The sequence below is a fragment of the Schistocerca americana genome, chromosome 3 (genome assembly GCF_021461395.2).
Source record: "Schistocerca americana isolate TAMUIC-IGC-003095 chromosome 3, iqSchAmer2.1, whole genome shotgun sequence".
Classification (NCBI taxonomy): Eukaryota; Metazoa; Arthropoda; class Insecta; order Orthoptera; family Acrididae; genus Schistocerca; species Schistocerca americana.
Genome location: NC_060121.1, coordinates 424,799,248 through 424,818,330, shown reverse-complemented (window position 1 = coordinate 424,818,330; position 19,083 = coordinate 424,799,248). Strand labels below are relative to the sequence as shown.

At 38.9% G+C, this 19,083-nt stretch overlaps 1 protein-coding gene across 1 annotated transcript in view; it reads left to right on the top strand.

The window, feature by feature from the left end:
• The window catches only part of LOC124605153 (neurotactin), a 268,585-nt gene that overhangs the window by 229,027 nt on the left and 20,475 nt on the right, over window positions 1-19,083 (top strand). Inside the window, exons 4-7 of the mRNA XM_047136634.1 lie at window positions 3,309-3,413; window positions 8,991-9,087; window positions 12,689-12,827; window positions 14,478-14,985. Coding sequence (XP_046992590.1) covers window positions 3,309-3,413; window positions 8,991-9,087; window positions 12,689-12,827; window positions 14,478-14,985 — 849 coding nt within the window. The remainder of the gene's footprint in view (window positions 1-3,308; window positions 3,414-8,990; window positions 9,088-12,688; window positions 12,828-14,477; window positions 14,986-19,083) is intronic.

Genomic DNA, 19,083 nt, shown 5'->3' with positions numbered 1-19,083 from the left:
CTGATTTAATTGTAGTTTTGTTTACAGGATGTTTACGGTGCAACAAGTCCTTCGGATTATGCTTTAACTTTTCCAAACACGATTTTTATATGTCGTTCCGGGGATATAACTTACAACGCATTCAGTGTCTCCATACGCAGAAATTCACCCAAAATAATGCATATCCTTTCACATTCGAATTAGTAATTAAAACCTACGCTTGCAGATACTTTTTATGGTTTAGTTATAATAGTTAATATAATATAATAACAGATTATAGTTACATACTTTTATTTTTTATTTTGTAGGTCTGGTTCCATAGGACCAATCTGAGGAGCAGATCTCCATGGTCATGGACCGTGTCAGAACATGAAATTACATGTTTACGAATCCCAAAAAGACGTCAAGCTATAAGTTTACGTAAACGCAATAACAATATAGGACAGGAATAAGCTTAACTTTTCAATGAATTCCTCAACAGGATAGAAGAAGTTATCCACGAGGAAATTTTTCAGATTAAATTTGAAAGAGCATGGATCACTGCTGAAATTTTTGAACTCTTGTGGTAGCTTATCAACTGAGTGAAAACTGTTGGGAATAAACTGACATTGTTAACAAGAAACGACGTAAAGAATTTATATATTGAGAAGCCAATGTCAGAATACCCAGACTAATGAACAGGGATCGACAGGAGGTTCGCGAACTCACACCATTTATTTCCCGAACTGCCCTTTTGTGAGCCTAAAATACCGTTCGAGAATGGGAAGAGTTACCCCAAAATGTAACACCATACGTCATAAGCAAATGAAAATAAGCAAAGTAGAGTACTTTTCGTGTCGAACTATCACTTTCTTCGGATAGTGTTCTAACAGTAAAAACGGCAGCGTTAAGTCTTTGAACAAGATCATGAACACGGGTTTTCTACGACAGTTTACTATCGATCCGAACACCTGGAAATTTGAGCTGTTCTGTCTCATTAATTATAGGCCCATTCTGTGTAATTAAAACGTCAGATTTTGTTGAAATGTGTGTCAGAAACTGTTTTTTTCTCTACCATCCTTTTCATACGCAAACAGAAATATTTTAGAATCACCTGTAAAGCTAGAAGCCATATCATTTGTATAAATAAGGAAAAGGAGTGGCCCCAGCACTGATACCTCGGGCACCCCCCCCCCCCCCCCCCCCCGCCACAATTTAAGCGTGCTCAACTCGGATCCCTCATCATAGCCATTCTCAGTACTGTGGAGGATGATCTCTTATTGTCTATTCTTACGGTAAGAGGTGAACCAATTGTGATCCTATTTCAGCGACACTCTATTGGTGAATGATGAGTAGCGTACTGCACCTCCTTTTTCCTTCTGGAATTATATTTATGAATGTTATTGTTGTTTTCTGTGATAGCTAGTTGGCAAGAAATTTAATGAGGAAGTTAAAGTACTGTGAGGTTGTAGTTTCTACACGCAGTTATTTAAAGCTCTACAAGAGATCCTAGAGTTGAGGCCACATGTTATCGTTATTTCATGCTTCTACTGCTCGATGAAGAGTTGTCAGAGAATGGTGCTATAAGTGACAGAAAATAAGCAAAGTAAGTCTATATTTTGACACAATAAGACTTCTTTAAAAGCGGATTAAAAACAGTCTTGACCACAATAAAATATTTATTCGAGTGTTAACTGGTTTCGATCAGAAAATGGCCATTTTGAAACCATTTATACCTTGATGGTAGGTGGTGGCAGTCAACGGAGCAACTGCTGACGGTGCTACAACACCTGCTCCGTTCACTGCCGCCACCTACCTTCATAATATTGAAGACTGAAACGTCAAAAGTCATGGGATAGCGATATGCACATTTACAGATGGCAGTAGTATCTCTTGCAGAGGTTATAAAAGGACACTGCATTGGCGGAGCTGTCATTTGAAATCAAGTGATTCATATGAAAAGGTTTCCGATGCGATTAGGGCCATACGACGGGAATTAATAGACATTGAACGCGGAATAGTAATTGGAGCTTGGCGCATGGGACATTCAACTTCGGAAATCGTTAGGGAATTAAACATTCTGAAATCGACAGTGTCAAGAGTGTGCCAAGAATACCGAATTTCAGACATCACGCCTCACCACCGACAATGCAGTGTCCGACGGCCTTCATTTAACGACCGAGAGCAGCGGCGTCTGCGTAGAGCTGTCAGTGTTAACAGACAAATAACACTGCGTGTAATAACCGCAGGAATTAATGTGGGACATGCGACGAACGTATACGTTAGGACAGTGCTGCGAAATTTGTCGTTAAGGGGCTATGGCAGCAGACGATCGACGAGAGTGCCTTTGCTAACTTCATGACACCGTCTGAAGCGCCTCTCCTGAGCTCGTGACCATTTCGGTTGGGTGCTGGACTACTGGGCAACCGTGGCCTGGTCAGGTAAGTTCCGATTTCAGTTGGTAATAGCTAACGGTAGGGTTGAGCGTAGCCTACTGCAGACCCTACAAAACCTGGACGCAAATTGTAACAAGGCACTGTGCAAGCCGGTGACTGCTCCATAATGGCGTGGGCTGTGTTTACATGGAATGGTCTGGGTCCTTGTTATGCTGCGCTACTTTGGGACCATTTGGAGCCGTTTATGAACTTCATGTTCCCACACAGCTGTTCGAGATTGGTTTGAAGAGCATTCTGGGCAACTCGAGCAAATGATTTGGCCACCAAGATCGCCCGACATGCCGGCCAGAGTGGCCGAACGGTTCTAGGCGCTACAGTCTGGAACCGCGCGACCGCTACGGTCGCAGGCTCGAATCCTGCCTCGGGCATGGATGTGTGTGATGTCCTTAGGTTAGTTAGGTTTAAGTAGTTCTAAGTTCTAGGGGGCTGATGACCTCAGATGTTAAGTCCCATAGTGCTCAGAGCCATTTGAACCTGTTTGGGTTCCTGTTATTTATAAATACGCGGAATAAATTTCAAATTATGTTTCATTCATTGATCCTTCCTTGCTGAACTATTGTTGGAAGGGAATCATGTATTGTGCGATACAGAATTGATTATTTTTTATATCAATATAGTAATAAGTCCATTCGCTGAGCCTGAGAGAATAACTTCCAAGAAAATGTTATTTGACATTAGAAAAAACGCAAGGAACCTAATATCGATCCCTTTGGTGATGTACCAAAGGGATCGATATTAGGTGATAACAGGAATGACCACCAGCAGGCACTAATCAACCATAACCGTCTAATAAGTATGGTTATGAATGTACATGGCTGCATTTTTATGTACTTTTTTTCTGTACTGGTGCCTGCCGAGAATTGCTTTTAAAAGACGCATCATTATTTTTTTCAGGAGCATGAACTTGGCGCTGCCGGGCTTGCGTCGATGGAGACTCTGGATGACAGCAGCGCTGCTGTACAAGACGACGGCATGGAGAGCGTCAAGCTCGACATGGATGTAAGTTAACTGGAGGAAATTTGTGTTTCAAGTTCAGTGACGACGAATTAATCCTGCCGCTGGAAGAAAGCAGCATTAAGCTGGTGTTTAGCCACTGCCACAAGGACATCAAGTCAACTCCTCTAGTAACACGTAAAGTCCTGTGTTGGCCATGTTGTTTGACTGTACCAAGCCACCACGAGTCCCAGTTTCCCGTTAAACTTACTTGACTTTAGTTAAATATAAAAAAAAACTTGTGCTAAAACGTTAAGACGCTATAAAGCTGGACATTAACCAGGTGACTGGACTGTCTCTATTGGAATCCAGGGGGTGAACTGTGCCATCGCACAGGTTGGCAAGTTTTTGGGGGCAGCAAAATCTTAAATTATAATATGGTTCCAAAAGGACGAATTAAATAACACAATGTAACTCTTTACATAAATCAAGAAGTCTGAGAATAAGATGGAAATAGAAATCACTCATAAAATCTAGTGTCTTATCGGAAATTATGTACGAAATTGTGAAACAGATGACAAAGGAAGCGCTGGATTTGGTCACTTCTGGTTCGTCTTTCAAAATAGCTTCCTAGTGGCAATGCTGCCTACTCAATTTCTACCACGTGCTTACACAACACATAAAATGTACCTAAGTCCGTTTGAAAGCCCTTCCAGAAGCGAAAAACTTAAATGAAGATCAATGTCAGTATATGATGGCTTAACTGTTCCTACACAGCAACCTTAAATACCTGTATCAGTATCACACAGAAAAACACTTTGAAACAAATGGAGGAGGAGGAGGAGATTATTGTTTAACGTCCCGTCGACAACGAGGTCATTAGAGACGGAGCGCAAGCTCGGGTGAGGGAAGGGTGGGGAAGGAAATCGGCCGTGCCCTTTCAAAGGAACCATCCCGGCATGTGCCTGAAGCGATTTAGGGAAATCACGGAAAACCTAAATCAGGATGGCCGGAGACGGGATTGAACCGTCGTCCTCCCGAAAGCTAGTCCAGTGTGCTAACCACTGCCCCACCTCGCTCGGATTGAAACAAATAATAAAGATTAAGTATAATATGCACTGTAAACATTTCACTCCTGTTTCACTGACTGGTGTTCCGTACCTGACTAGTTTTTAAAGACGTATACATGTCAGGAAGATGTTTTGGTCTGCTGCAAAAGCTCATGGCTTTCTTCCATAAGTTTAATAAAAACAGCAGATACACAGAACAAAGACTTCAGTCAGCAATAATATATTCTCGTTGACTATTGATAACAGTCTACCAACATTTGCGTATCTTTTCGATTCCGCGATTGTGGAAATCAAGCGGTGTTGAGGCGAAGAACTCGTCTAGCCAGGTTCTTACCACATTTTCATCCAGAAAGGAAGCACCTTGCATATTGTTCGATAGGGAGGGGGAAAGATGAAAATCTGAGGGCGCAAGATCAGTTGAATAAGGTAGTTGCGGATTGACTTCCCAGCCCAACTCCTGTACAGCGTTTTCTGTCCTCTAGCAGAATGCGGGCGGGTATTATGGTGGAATAGCATCACTTCACGCCGTCTTCCTTGTCGTTGTTTTTGTATTGTGTCTGCAAGACGTCTCAGATGTTGATAATAAATGTTGGCAATGATGGTTACATCTTAGGGAACCAATTCGTAGTACTCATACACTACACTGTTGCTGTTACGTCAGATACGTAGACTTTCTTTTGTGGATGTACACAGGTCTTTGTATCGGGAGCTGCTGCTTTGTTTAGAGTCATCCATACCTTTCTTTTCCTTATGTTAGCATACAAACACCATTCCTGCTCATCAGTAACGAAACAGAATAGGAATGGTCGGTGTTGTTCATGAGCCAATTGATGACGAGCAATGCACATGCGTCCACCCGCTGACTTTCATGATTTTGGCTTACAGCAAGTGATACCCACACACCTGATTTTTGTACCTTCCCATTTCATGCAAATGTCGCACGATGATGGAATGATGACTGTTCATCAAATTTTCGATTTCTCGAGTACAGTGACATGGATCGTTGTGGAATAATGCTTTTAGAAACATTCATCAAACCCTGAAGGTCATTCTGGACGTGGAGAGTCACCAGTGTCAAAATGATCATCATTAAAACGAACAGACCATTTTCTTGCCGTGCTCTGTCCAATGGCATTATCCCCATACATGGCGCAAATGTTTCTGGCTACCTCTGCTGCTGTCACCCCTGTATTACGTAACCTATAACAGAAGAATGTCTTGGAAATGTGTCGATTTCTCTACTCGGAACTCAATTTTCTCGTATCCACTGCTCCACTCATAACTTCAAATGACAAAATGACAGTATGTAAACAACAATAGCAACAGTGAACTAAAAATGAAAAGTGTCAATCTATAAATAAAACCATAGCAACCGGAATACCAACATGCAAAACAAAAATGCTACAAATTTATGCACCAACCTAATATGAGTAAGTGTGATAAGTGAAAATAAGACATCATGGCTGAATGGCTTTGTGGAAAGATCGAATATGCCTGAAAAAGCAAGGGGAGAGCGGCGCTTGAAATTTTCGCACGGGAAGGCTAAATCCCTAGAACCTGCCTTGAAAGAAACACAGGCACAGAACTTAATAGCTGGAGCAGACATTTCCAGATGCATAATTCTGCTACCAATTTATGAGAGACAATGTAGCCAAATCGTTTCTGCCAATATCAAAGTACGTAAGTACATGCATGCAGTAATTCATATAACGAAAATGGATTGAATCAACTGTTATAAATTCAGTGCATTATTTCGTTAAGGAATTTGAACATTTCTAGTACGTTATCCAACCGAATTTTCGTTGAGTGGAAATATTCTTGACGAATTGGGCGAAATCGAAAACACTGTGAGAAGTACACTGCAAAGCCAAAACATTTATGACCACATCCCACCACGAGGTTGGTTGTCGCCCGTTGGCGAGGCGGGAACGTGACACGGTAAGGAAAGTATGTAAGTGGAGCATAGACATATGGGGAATCATTCTAGCGACGACACGGGCCTCAAATTAGGAAATCTATTGACGTAAGTAACTTTGACGAAGATGATATTATTATTACCCCAGCCTGTGAACGAGTATCTTGAAAACGGCGTAGCTGGTCGAATGTTCAAGTGCTACTGTAGTGAGCATCTACGGAAAGTAGTAGGGCGACTGTGAAACTACCGCTGAGCGATAAGTGGTTGGACGTCTACAACTCTTCACAGAAGGTCGGTTCGGAGGCTTGCCTGTTCTGTAAAGCATGTTAGGTGGTGTCTCTACCAACAGAGCACAATGCTGGTCATGCGTTCATCGTACATTGTTGATCATGGGGCTCTGCAGCAGACAACACCTATGTTGACCTAATGATATCGTTAGTTATGATTGCACTAGCCACGGGATCGTCGAGATTGGACCATGGATCAATGGAAACGTGTTGCCTCATCAGATAAATAACGTTTTTGCTACACCAGGTCGACGGTCATCTCCACCAACGCCGTCATCCACAGGAAGAGTGGTTCAAAACGTGCACCGCACCATGGACGCAGGTTGGTGGGAGACATTCTGCTGCGCTCACATGGAACCTTTGGTAGTAAGTGACGACACACAGACAGTTGTAGACCACATGCACTTCATGTTTGTTGTCTTCCCCGCCAGCGACATCATGTTCTACCAGGATAATTGTCCACAGGAAGAGTGGTTCAAAACGTGCACCGCACCACGGACGCAGGTTGGTGGGAGACATTCTGCTGCGCTGACATGGAACCTTTGGTAGTAACTGACGATACACAGTTGTAGACCACATGCACTCCATGCTTGTTGTCTTCCCCGCCAGCGACATCATCTTCTAGCAGGATAATTGTCCGTTTCTCAAAGCCAAAACAGTGCTACAGCAGTTTGAGGAGCACGATAGTGTATTCACGTTGATGTCTTGGCCGTGAAATTCGCTTGATGTGAATCCAAAGGAACCCATTTGAGTCGCTATTACCGTGCACACAAATCAGTGGCCCACTGTTTAGAGAAATTACGTAACTTGTACATTGACATCCAGTGTGACACAAACCTACCAACAAACTGTTGCATCCATGATATGCAGAATTGGTGATGTACTGCGTTCAAATGCTGGACCAACAAGTTATTAAGCAGTTGTTCATAACATTTGGCTTGTCGGTGTAATTTTGCACAGTGAAGGTGTGATTAAATTCTAAATGAAACACTAGCTCACTAGGTTGAAATCTAGTTCTGGCAAGCGTTTTTCACATGCCCTGTTTCATTCTGTAATGATTTGCAACTGTTATTTTTATCACATTGTGGATGAGTGCTTTGGCTTGCTGTCTGATTTTGCACTGGGTGGGCTGATGCAGAACAGTAGTCTCTGGATTGTCTTCAGGCAATGCACAGTTTAAATCCAACCCAACCATCATAAATTGGGTTTCCAATAGTCTCCATGAAATACTTGAGGCTAATTGACGGATAGTTAGTTCAAAACCGATACCACCAGCTTTCTCCCGCCCGTCCTCCTTCAGTTGGGCTAATGTTCCATCTTAAATGATCTCAGTGTCAATGAGACACCAAACTCTTACGTTCTTTTTTCCCTTCTCTTTCTCTAATCTTAGAGTAATTGAATTAAATGAGTGTTAGTGGTAACAAATTTGGTATTAGGTAACTGTGATTCTGAAGTATCCTAATGGTTAGCTACTACCTTAAGCCTACAGGGGTTTGAAAGCAGTGAAGAAAGGTAAATTACTTTACACCAAGGGTGAGGTGATTCTTTTTTTTCCCAAGGGGAACATTTAAAATTCAGTATGAGGTACCATACTGTAAAAGATAAAAATTTTGACATGTTGAATAGTGCAGTAAATTTTTAATTCATTTTAAAAATTATAACTTTTTACATAATTGATATGAAGTGAGTCATGCTATGACCAGGCTGAGGCTAGTGTTGTACTATTGTAATAATTTTCCATGCTGCACTCACCCATACTTGTCCTCCCCAAGGGCTACGCCATTATCACACAATTATGAATGTCACAAATTCCATGCAGACTTGCAGTCAATTGTTACCAGTACGTGTATGAAGAAGATCTTTACGTTGTTTATTCTACAGGAACAGTTCACTCAATTTCACAATTTCTTGTGAACTAGCAAAGTCATATTATTGCCTTTTCTATACTTATACATGATCACAAGCAATTAGACTGTGACCAAGTACTCGTATCACAAAGCATCTTGCAGCAAAATATCATCAGTTGTGTGTAAGTATACATAAATGGGACAGAAAGGGAGCACCTGAGAGTTCTCTAAGGGATATGAGAGACTTCATATCAAAACAGGTTCATAGCCCACCTATCCTGTGATGTAAGTTGATTTAAGAACAGATTCAATAGAAATATCGTCCACTTTTGCAATTTCAGATGTTGGAAGGGTAATATTCTCATATGTATTGTCAATCCTCATAGTTAACAAATTCAATGACTTTTTTTCGTTTCAATCCAAACATGCACTGCAGAACACAGAATTGGTTTAATGTTTTGACAATACCGTATTATATTCTCCTATGACAATGACTGCTAACAACTCTTTCTCTTATTCTTAAGGAGAAGCCTGATCCAGAGAAGTCTGGTGCAGATGAAGCGAGTAAACAAGACTGGCGACAAAGACTACGTCATCTTTCAAAGTTTCGTCTCATAATTGGTACGTATAGTGGCTGATAAATGGAACTGTTGGAACAAAAATAATGGAACTTTCTTATAATTAAGCTTAGTATTTATTTCATGCTTCCATTTATCTGCTTCCCCTCTCCTCCTTTTGCAATCTCTCGAATATTTAAGGAAAGCAATTTTCAGACTACCAATGGAGAGACTGCAGCTACTACCAGACTATTTGAATAAGTTTTCAAATGCTGGTAGTACTGTTTTCATAAAAGTTGACATATATTCATTATTGAACATACTGTAGTCATACATAATAAGAAGCATGTGGTCTCCCAATAATAATGCATTTTTTGAGTATTATACCACAGCTAACACAAAATATGGTCTAGAGTTCATTGCTCTCTTTTGCAGTAAGTGGAGTTGCATTATATAGAAAACATATGATTATTTAATTGACTGAAGGATTGCCTTTGGTAGAGTGAAAAGAACAACAGTTACTTTTGTTGACCCTGGCAACTGTGCCATCAATGCCACACAAACCTGTCCATAGCTGTAGTTGTGTGCAGAACTATTAGTTCAATTAAAGGCCAAATTTTCAAACATCTCATACTTGTGAGGGAGAGCATGCAACAGATACTTGATGACTACATGGACACGTTAATGTAAACTGTACTAGAATGTTAAGGGGACCTGCTCTTGAAGAGGTAGCATTTTCACTCCATACTTTCAGAGTGCATTACTTTTGATCTATAACACTAAGGATGTTGCTGTTTTATGCCAACACTGAATGGAATTAAATTAAGCAGTAGTTTACAGTGTATTTATTTATCTATACCCTGGATAGCTGATGCCTGTGGGAACCAAAATTAGTAATGTTGTGTAGGTCGACAATGCACCATTTTTAAACTACGGAAACTTGGCACCATGCGCTCCGATTGGCCATGCTGTTTGTCGGTTGACAGGCAGTGCTGTGGTTGTCAGTTCACATCAGGGCAATGCCAGGAATCTTTGAAAGAGTTCAGTAAAACACCGTTCGATGTTACCCAGCTTGTGTCGCATCAGAGAGTTGCCAGTTCGTGCACCTTTTTAAGTAAACAATGTCCTAGCTACAAAAAAGGCCCTTTTCAGGACCGACACAATTTGTAAAAGACTTTCTGTATGCAGATGGGTTTGTTCCTGGTACATCCTATCATGAAACTACAATGGATGTGTCGGGACCCCAGCGGATTCGACCCCACAGTGGAAGGCTGGTGCACTACCACCGAGCGTGCAGGCCACCTTGGATACATTGTGATCTCCAGCAGGCAAAGCATTCATGGTCATGCATTGTCCAGAGCATCCAGAAAAAGGGCAATCCCACACCAAATGGAGCGCATGGCACAAGGTTTCCAAAGTTTAAAAATTGTCCGTTGTCGGCCTACACAACATTAGTAATTTTGGTTCCTCCTGGCATCGGCTATCCCGGGTTAAAGTTTCATGACACAGTTTTCCTCTACCCTATATATATTGGAGAATATCACACTTCATTATTGATAGTCATTCCTGCGAATGTTGAGAGAGGCTTGACACAGTTTGAGTGATATTAAACACAGGATGTCCCGGTTAATGGTACTGAAAACGAAACATATCTTGAAAATTCACCATATAAACAAAATGTTGTAGTAATTAAATGATTATAGACAATTAAATATAATTTATACTACTACTTTACATAATGTCAATCAGTTTTGGCGTAAAACTCCAATGTCCTAAGATTTATAAATGAGAAGTAATGCACTCTGAAAGTACGGGATGAAAATGCTACCTGCGCACAAGTATCTCTTTAAGGAGATACAGCTGATGATGCTGATCTATTCTCTGATGTGCCTGTGTCATTTGCAAAAAGCCAACTTTTTTTTGCCACTACATAGACCCACCAGAGAAATAGTGTTGATTGAAATGTGAAAGCCAAGATGTCCCTTTCTCTCCATATCTGTTCCAGAGGATGGGGAACTAGCATAACAACAATATATCCAAACAATTTTTACATGCTATTGTATAGAAAAACAACACATGTACAGAGCTACCATGAAACAAACACAAAAACAAGCATCCACTATAGTATACACAAAAGTTCAACATCCTGTATATAAAACACCCTAATGAAGCATACAAACCAAAGCATTGCAGATGCCATCTATGTCACATATGATGTGACACTTCAAAGAATATACCAATGTATGGCATTGTTCTCTAGGCACATTATTGTTTGAACAGTAATACGTTTTGAGTAATACCAACAGTGAACTTAACACATTGCTGTTTTCAGACAGTAACTAGCCATAAGCGACAATATGTACTTCCTAGCCATTTAATTTGGAAACGAGCTTCAGAAATTGTTGTATTAATGCGAAAGAACAAACTCAAAAGAGTCATTATTATGCAACTAGTGGGATTCTGATCAACTTTCTAATAGCTTCAGCAAAGATATAGTAGTTATCCCATATATATCTTATGTAATGATCTGAATATAATAGAGGGAAACATTCCACGTGGGAAAAATGTATCTAAAAACAAAGAAGATGTGACTTACCAAACGAAAGCGCTGGCAGGTTGATAGACACACAAACAAACACAAACATACACACAAAATTCTAGCTTTCACAACCAACGGCTGCTTCATCAGGAAAGAGGGAAGGAGAGGGAAAGACGACAGGATGTGGGTTTTAAGGCAGATCTCTGCCCAAACTCTTTGCCTTTACAAGTGTCTGCTTGTGTCTGTGTATGTGCGGATGGATATGTGTGTGTATGCGAGTGTATACCACCCCTTTTTTCCCCCTAAGGTAAGTCTTTCCGCTCCCAGGATTGGAATGACTCCTTACCCTCTCCCTTAAAACCCACATCCTTTCGTCTTTCCCTCTCCTTCCCTCTTTCCTGATGAAGCAGCTGTTGGTTGCAAAAGCTAGAATTTTGTGTGTATGTTTGTGTTTGTTTGTGTGTCTATCAACCTGCCAGTGCTTTCGTTTGGTAGGTCACATCTTCTTTGTTTTTATGTAATGATCTGCACTATAAAAATGAAAGAGCAATTCTTCCCATGTAATACTCATCATAAAAGGGGCAGTAATACTAGTATAATATTTTCTGTCACCTGGAAAAGTTGTAACTTCTTGAGTACCAACTTGGAAGTTGATGTAGTAGAGATAAATGAACCAGTACAGCAAATGCTGAATGAATATGAAATTATTTGGTGGTGATTTTCATCAGTATTTGAGCAGTAACTATCACACTAAAGTTAGCTGTTGAACATTTTGAAGAAGAAGATGAAGAAATTATTATACTGTGAAGCAGAACTTGGTAATTTTGCCACTGAAATGCCATCTATGAAATTTTGTCCCCCAAGTACAGAGCTTCATAAAATAGTTTCCTGGATGGTCTTTATATTCATTATGCTACCTTATAGTTGTTTCTAGATCATTAGTGCTCATGTTTTCTTAACTTAAGTCATTTAGGTTGTAGAAACTGTAATGCTAAAATCAAAATAATACAGTAATTAAATAACATGCCTCAAAAAGTATAAAAAGAAATTTATCATGAATTTGTTATGTGTCTATGAAAGCATGCAATTTTCTCACAAGTTCTTATGAGAGATATTTTATATTTAGGTGGAGTTGCACTGTTTGTCATACTGCTGATAATAATAGTTGTGATTGCTGCATCTGGGCCAAGGCGAGCACCACCTGTTTCTCATCTTATAGATGGAATTTATGTGCAGGCAGTTACGGGTTGTGGACCTGTTCATGGGTACGTACCTCTATATACATCTTAAATATTTTCATGTACTTTAATAACATATGATTTCATTAATATAAATTCTCCTGTTTCTTTTAAAATACTGCAAGTAAGTCATTTGATACTTACCAGCTATCGTTTTTAAGTCTTCATGATGGACTGATAGATTTTGTACTCCTCATCATCCCAATCATCCCAAGTTATAGCTTATATGTACAATTGTACATGCCCAAAAAATATCCACATTGAAATAACCAAAATGCATGCCCTTGCACTTGAAGAAAAATGATCCAGTACAGACTTGCTCCCTATTACCTCTGGTAGAATTAAATACCCCTGTGCATTATAAAGATGAAATTAATTTTTTTTTGTGTTGTGTAAGTTTCAGAGATTCATTTTCTCAATTCTTCTGTTACATATCTCCAAGTAGTTTAAATGCCTGGTTGATTATATTCCTACCACATGAATATTTTTGTAGGAAACTATATTACTAAATGACATCCCAGAACCTGAAACACAGTACCAGTTACTGGTCACCTACCTAATGCCTTCCAGGCACAACAAATTTGTGATTTTCAATATTCCACATCATTTTGACCAAATTTAAGAATTTAAAATTTTGTTATAACCTATCCATTAAGAAGTATAATTTTATGTTAAACATTTAACACAGTAAGGTGAGTATTACAGTTAGAAACTGTGTGTTTGTCTTGAGGCAGCATAACTGATGTTGTGCAAATACTGGACTTCATTGAGAGCACTCAACGACTTCCGCCAAACTTTTATGAAACACTTTCTTGCTGACACCTCCAGCAAAATGATGAAAGGGAGTTTATCATGTAATACATTTTTGCTGTTCATGCAGTACCATTTCAGTTTCAGACATGATTTTTTATATATGATATTATTTCTTTACTACTGACTATTTGCAACACATTTTGCAGACAGAAGCCACATATACCATTGAATGTACCTGGAAAATTATATGATTGTATGACACACAGTTTAAGATAAATGACAGCAAAGACACTTAGATGCACAAGAAACTAGCTTCTACCTAAAATGGCATGCAGTAAAATTCCAATATCAGGCATAATGTTTTTTAATTTATTAGTTCTTTACTACTAACTCTGTTCACAACTCACTTTGCAGATAGTATCTATCAATATAATAGTTAAAGTATCTGCAAAATTAATTCATAATATGACAAGCAGTTCAAGATATATGACAACGTAAATATTGAGATGCATGAAAAACTTGCTTTTGCCTAAAGTGGAGTACAAGTTAACACAGACTGTATTCATTCAGAGTTTCATAGTGTGAGCTCTTAGTGACTTCCAACAAACTTAAGCACAATTTCAAACCTTTTCCAAACTTTTTCTCACTTTCATGGGTAATGTCAAATGTTTTAACACATAGACTCATTTGTAATCAGATGTTTGAAGCTGTTTTACACATAGGAGAAGGATTTTTTTAAAGAATTGTGATTTTTTTATTAAATGAAGCTATGAAGATTTTTGCGTGAGCTAGCAATTTATTTCTTACAGTTTTTTGTGTAAATATATACTGTTAATGGCTGAATAACTTTATATAGCATGTTACTGAATTGAACATTCCAAGTATAAAGTCAAAACATCATGTACATTTTGTCTCTGCTTACAGGCTTGTGGAAGAAGGAGCGCACGTTTTTCGTGGTATTCCATATGCACGTCAGCCTGTTGGTGACCGTCGATGGCAGCCAGCTCAATTATTGCAGCACCTAGCAGACTGCTGGAATGGTACTTTGCGTGCAGTGAAGGAAGCACCCCCTTGTCTCCAACGCCTTCCCAATGGAACCTGGTTTGGTTCAGAAGACTGCCTTCATTTAGATCTTGTGACTCCTCGTGTCACATATGATGGTCAGCTGCCTGTTATAGTACTTGTAGGAGCAGATACAATGCTTGGTCCTTCCCCTAGTGCTCTGCGTACACCATCACCTGAGCTATCACGTACCCGTGAAGTGGTATTTGTTCGCCCAGGATTTCGTCTGGGCCCAATTGGTCTGTTAGCTGCCCATCCATTGTCTACTTCATCACGTCGTCATACCTCAGGGAATTATGCTCTCTCAGATCTAATAGCTGCATTGACATGGATCCAGCATAATATTCACAATTTTGGTGGTGATCCAAAGGTGAGTGCAGAAGAGTTCAAGAACTTTTTCTTTCTTTGTATTAGCTCATGATAAGATAATGTTTTAAAATACATTAACTGCTTTTGTCACATCTACACAGGACTTACCAACAATGTTCATTGTTTTATATCACAATACGAAGTTTCTTCCACACTGTCTTAATTCAACACAAAATTTTAGTCCACTGGCTAACATTTCCAAGGTTCCAAAATTAAATTCTCCATCCACAACCACAAATCACTGTTTATCAACATTAAAAGTAACAGCTGTCACTTCCTAGCATTATTTAGAATCTATTAAAACACAAGAAGTATTTTGCAAACTTTATCAAACCAGTTTTGTGCTCAGTGTCACTGACATTTTACACACATACTAAAACAATCTTTTAATGTACTACCCGTGATGAAAAACTCAGTTCTTCATAAGACTGTTTTCAGCATACAACTAATTACATCTGGTTTTCAGAAAAAAGGCACAGAACTGTCAGCTTCAAAATTAAGAATTAGCTTTGAAAGGTTTTCAGCTTCTCCTTTATGACTTGATCAAAGACAAAGAAACAAAGCGTTACACAGTTGATCGTGATAAAGTACTAGATCAAGTCTGCTAATAGCTTCAGTTTCTTATGTTTCATGTTTGTTGAGCCATTTGAAAACTGTGCAGCAAGACTGCTTATCAAATGCTCAGTCAACTTTTTAATCAGTCAATGAGTCAATGAATATTTCCTGACAGACTGAAGTACACTGTAATAACACCAATATGAAAAAGTGGAGACAAGCAACTGATCTCTGGTTGTAGACTATTCTCACTCTTTCCTGCATTTTTAAAAGTTTTTGAGATAGTTGCTTACAACAGAATACTGATCCGTGTTTTTGAGAGTAAACTTTTAACAACAGCTCACTTTGGCATCTCTATAGTTTTTTCTACTGAGAATGCAATGTGTTACCTTGTGACCTCACAAATGCCATTCTAGTGTGTGTGTGTGTGTGTGTGTGTGTGTGTGTGTGAGAGGAAACATTAAGTATGGTGTGCTAGAATGATGTTCAATGCTGGGATTACTACTGTTTCTGGTCTATATAAATGGTATACCAGGGACATGGTAGGACTTTTCAAAAACTATAATGTTTGCTGATGACAGAACTATATGGATAAAAGGTCAAAACACGTGCATACCAGGCACAGCAAGAAAAATATGGAAGAGGCTTACAACTGGTTCACAGCCAACAGCTTAACCCTCAATCTTCCAAAAATTCATGTTATGTGGTTCCAAACAAATAAAACTAGAGATAACAGAAACAGATATCAATGCGCATACAATGGATGAGTCTTGATATGTGAAGTTCCTATGTCTCCAGGTTGGATATAGACTGACATGGCACCAACATGTAGATAATTAGCCAAAAAACTCAGTTTGCCTGCTCTGAGCTCAGAAATCTCTCTGTATTGATTTGCAGTCAAGATTGCTAACATACTTCTACTCAGTTCTGCCCTACAGCATAATCTTCTGGAGTATTGCAGCTAAAGTGAAAAAGTAGTTATTTTACGAAAGTATGCAATAAGAATATTGTTTATAGTTGATAGTGGAACATCTGCAGAAACCTCTTTAGGGATCTATGGCTTCTTACACTTGCATGCCAATACATATATTCTCTAATGGCATTTGTGCTTAATAACAAGAGTGAATTCAAGATGAGGTCAACAACCACAATACTAGAAGTAGAAATACTTTCTGTATTGACTATGCACCCCTCTCTAGGGTTCAGAATGGAGTAATGGGGCAAAACTCTTAACAGGTTACCAATGGACATCAGACAGGACATTGAAAGTCCCCAGATATTTAAACATAAAGTAAAAGAACAGCTCATTATCATCCCTTCTAGAATTCATCTGAATGTAAATTCTGCCTAGCTCTAATATTATTATCGTATAGATCCTGATTTTACCTGTACATAGACAGCTAGTAGTGGTTTGTAAAAAGTTAAAATGGTTTGTCTGATGTATTGAATGGTAATACCAGTCAAGCACTACAGAAAGAAGAGCAGGGGCTCTTTTCAAAGTACCTATTTTTGTCTGAACATGCATAATATATAATGTTTATCAGTTTGAGTACATTAGTGCTGCTCATAATTTGTTGTTAATATACTCTACAGAAGTAACAAGCACTTTTTGTGTCTGCCTGTTAATGTATAACTTGATGCATTTCACATATCTGAGGCCTCTCCTTCATGATGGGATTGACATAACATGATTTGTCAATGAATGAGTGATAAATCACAAACTCAGATATTATCACAGTGAGGAGTATTTGAGGACAAGGTGCTTTCAAGACCCAGTTGTGTAGCCTAATCGTTGAAGTGTCAATGATGGTAATTGTTGTGGCGTAGCAAGACAGCCACGCCACGGAAGTAGCCGAAAGGCACACGCTAAGCTCACGCAGATGGGCGTGAGGTCTGAAACAGGATACGTAATGAATGCTATAAAGAAAAGTACGTAGCTTCTGGAATACTTAACTTTAATCCATACTTGCGGTACATCGCTATTGACGATACAAGTGAGACTCTATAGTTTCAGACAATATACTGCTAATGGCGCCTTGCTAGGTCGTAGCCGTTGACTTAGCTGAAGGCTATTCTAACTATCTGCTCTGCAAATGCGCGAGGCTTCGACAGTGTGCATCGCTAGCTACGTCGTCCGTACAACTGGGGCGAGTGCTAGTCCGTATCTTGAGACCTGCCTTGTGGTGGCGCTCGGTCTGCGATCACACAGTAGTGACATGCGGGTCCGACATGTACTAATGGACTGCGGCCGATTTAAAACTACCACCTAGCAAGTGTGGTGTCTGGCAGTGACACCACAGTAATGATAAGAGACAAGACTGAAAAAATCTCTTGAGAAACCATTTCATATCTAGGAATAGCAAATGACTTAAGGCATCTAGAATTTTTGTTCTTAAATCACTACAAATGATTCAAGAATAAACAATGCAGATGAACAGATAAACCTGTTCATTTTCCATTGGTCTATAGAAAATCTCTTTTGAAAGACCTATTTTGTCAAGTGAATAAACTTAGAATAGGCAGAGACTATGAAAGACTGATTCCATATTTATGGAAAACCAAAGCACAAAAGTAAATACCACTGACATTAAAAAACAGCCTAAAATAAGGTGAAGAGTTAGACAAGATGGCCCTCTCTACTTGTTTTGAACATGTACAGAACAAAGGCAATACAAATAAAAACTTGCATGAAATGGAGAAAAATAAATATAAGGCAATTGTTTGGATTAGATTTGTTAATGATATTATGATTGTATCAGATTTTGAAAATGGAAATTCTACAGATACATGAGAATGAACACTAGAACAGAAAATACAGATGTAAGTAGTGAGGTTTTATTTGGAGAATGACCACAGTAATGTAACAGATATTCAAAGAATGTGTGTAATGAGCATACAAAAAATAAGAAACTTGATTGAGAAGTAAGCAAAAATTACAAAAAAAATTGTATCTCAATTATTCTAATGGACATCATACAGGCAAAGAATCCAGAGGAAAATGACAAATACTTCCTGAATGGAGAATGAAGTTCACTGTTACTAATGTTAAAGAAATGAATGGACAAATGGCACTGGTTAAAACAGAAGTAACAAAAAAACTCAAGTAATTGGACATCTAATCCATGCTAATGATTTTCTAACTAATGTAATGGAGGAAATGTTGTAGCAAAACATTGGTGTTATGGACTGTTATTAGCAGACTGACTTGAGCAACTACAATACAGTGGTAAAAATGGCAATAAAATAATGGTAGCATCAAGAATATGTCCCTTTCAGTGAATTAATAAACTAAGGTATCACCTACATTGAACAAATGAAATAATTAATTTGCAACGTCAGTGTTATTCCAGAAACTAATATTACAATATGAAAAATGTCATGTTCAAATGTTTGATACTGCAACAGTATGACTACGCAGGGGGGTCAGTTGTTGTGACAGATCTTTGTTATCTTATCAATAGTTCACTGGGCATATAAGTCTGTAATATTCGGGGTTGTGCAGAGTGAAAACTAAAGTACTGTGAAACACAACTGTGCACCTGTC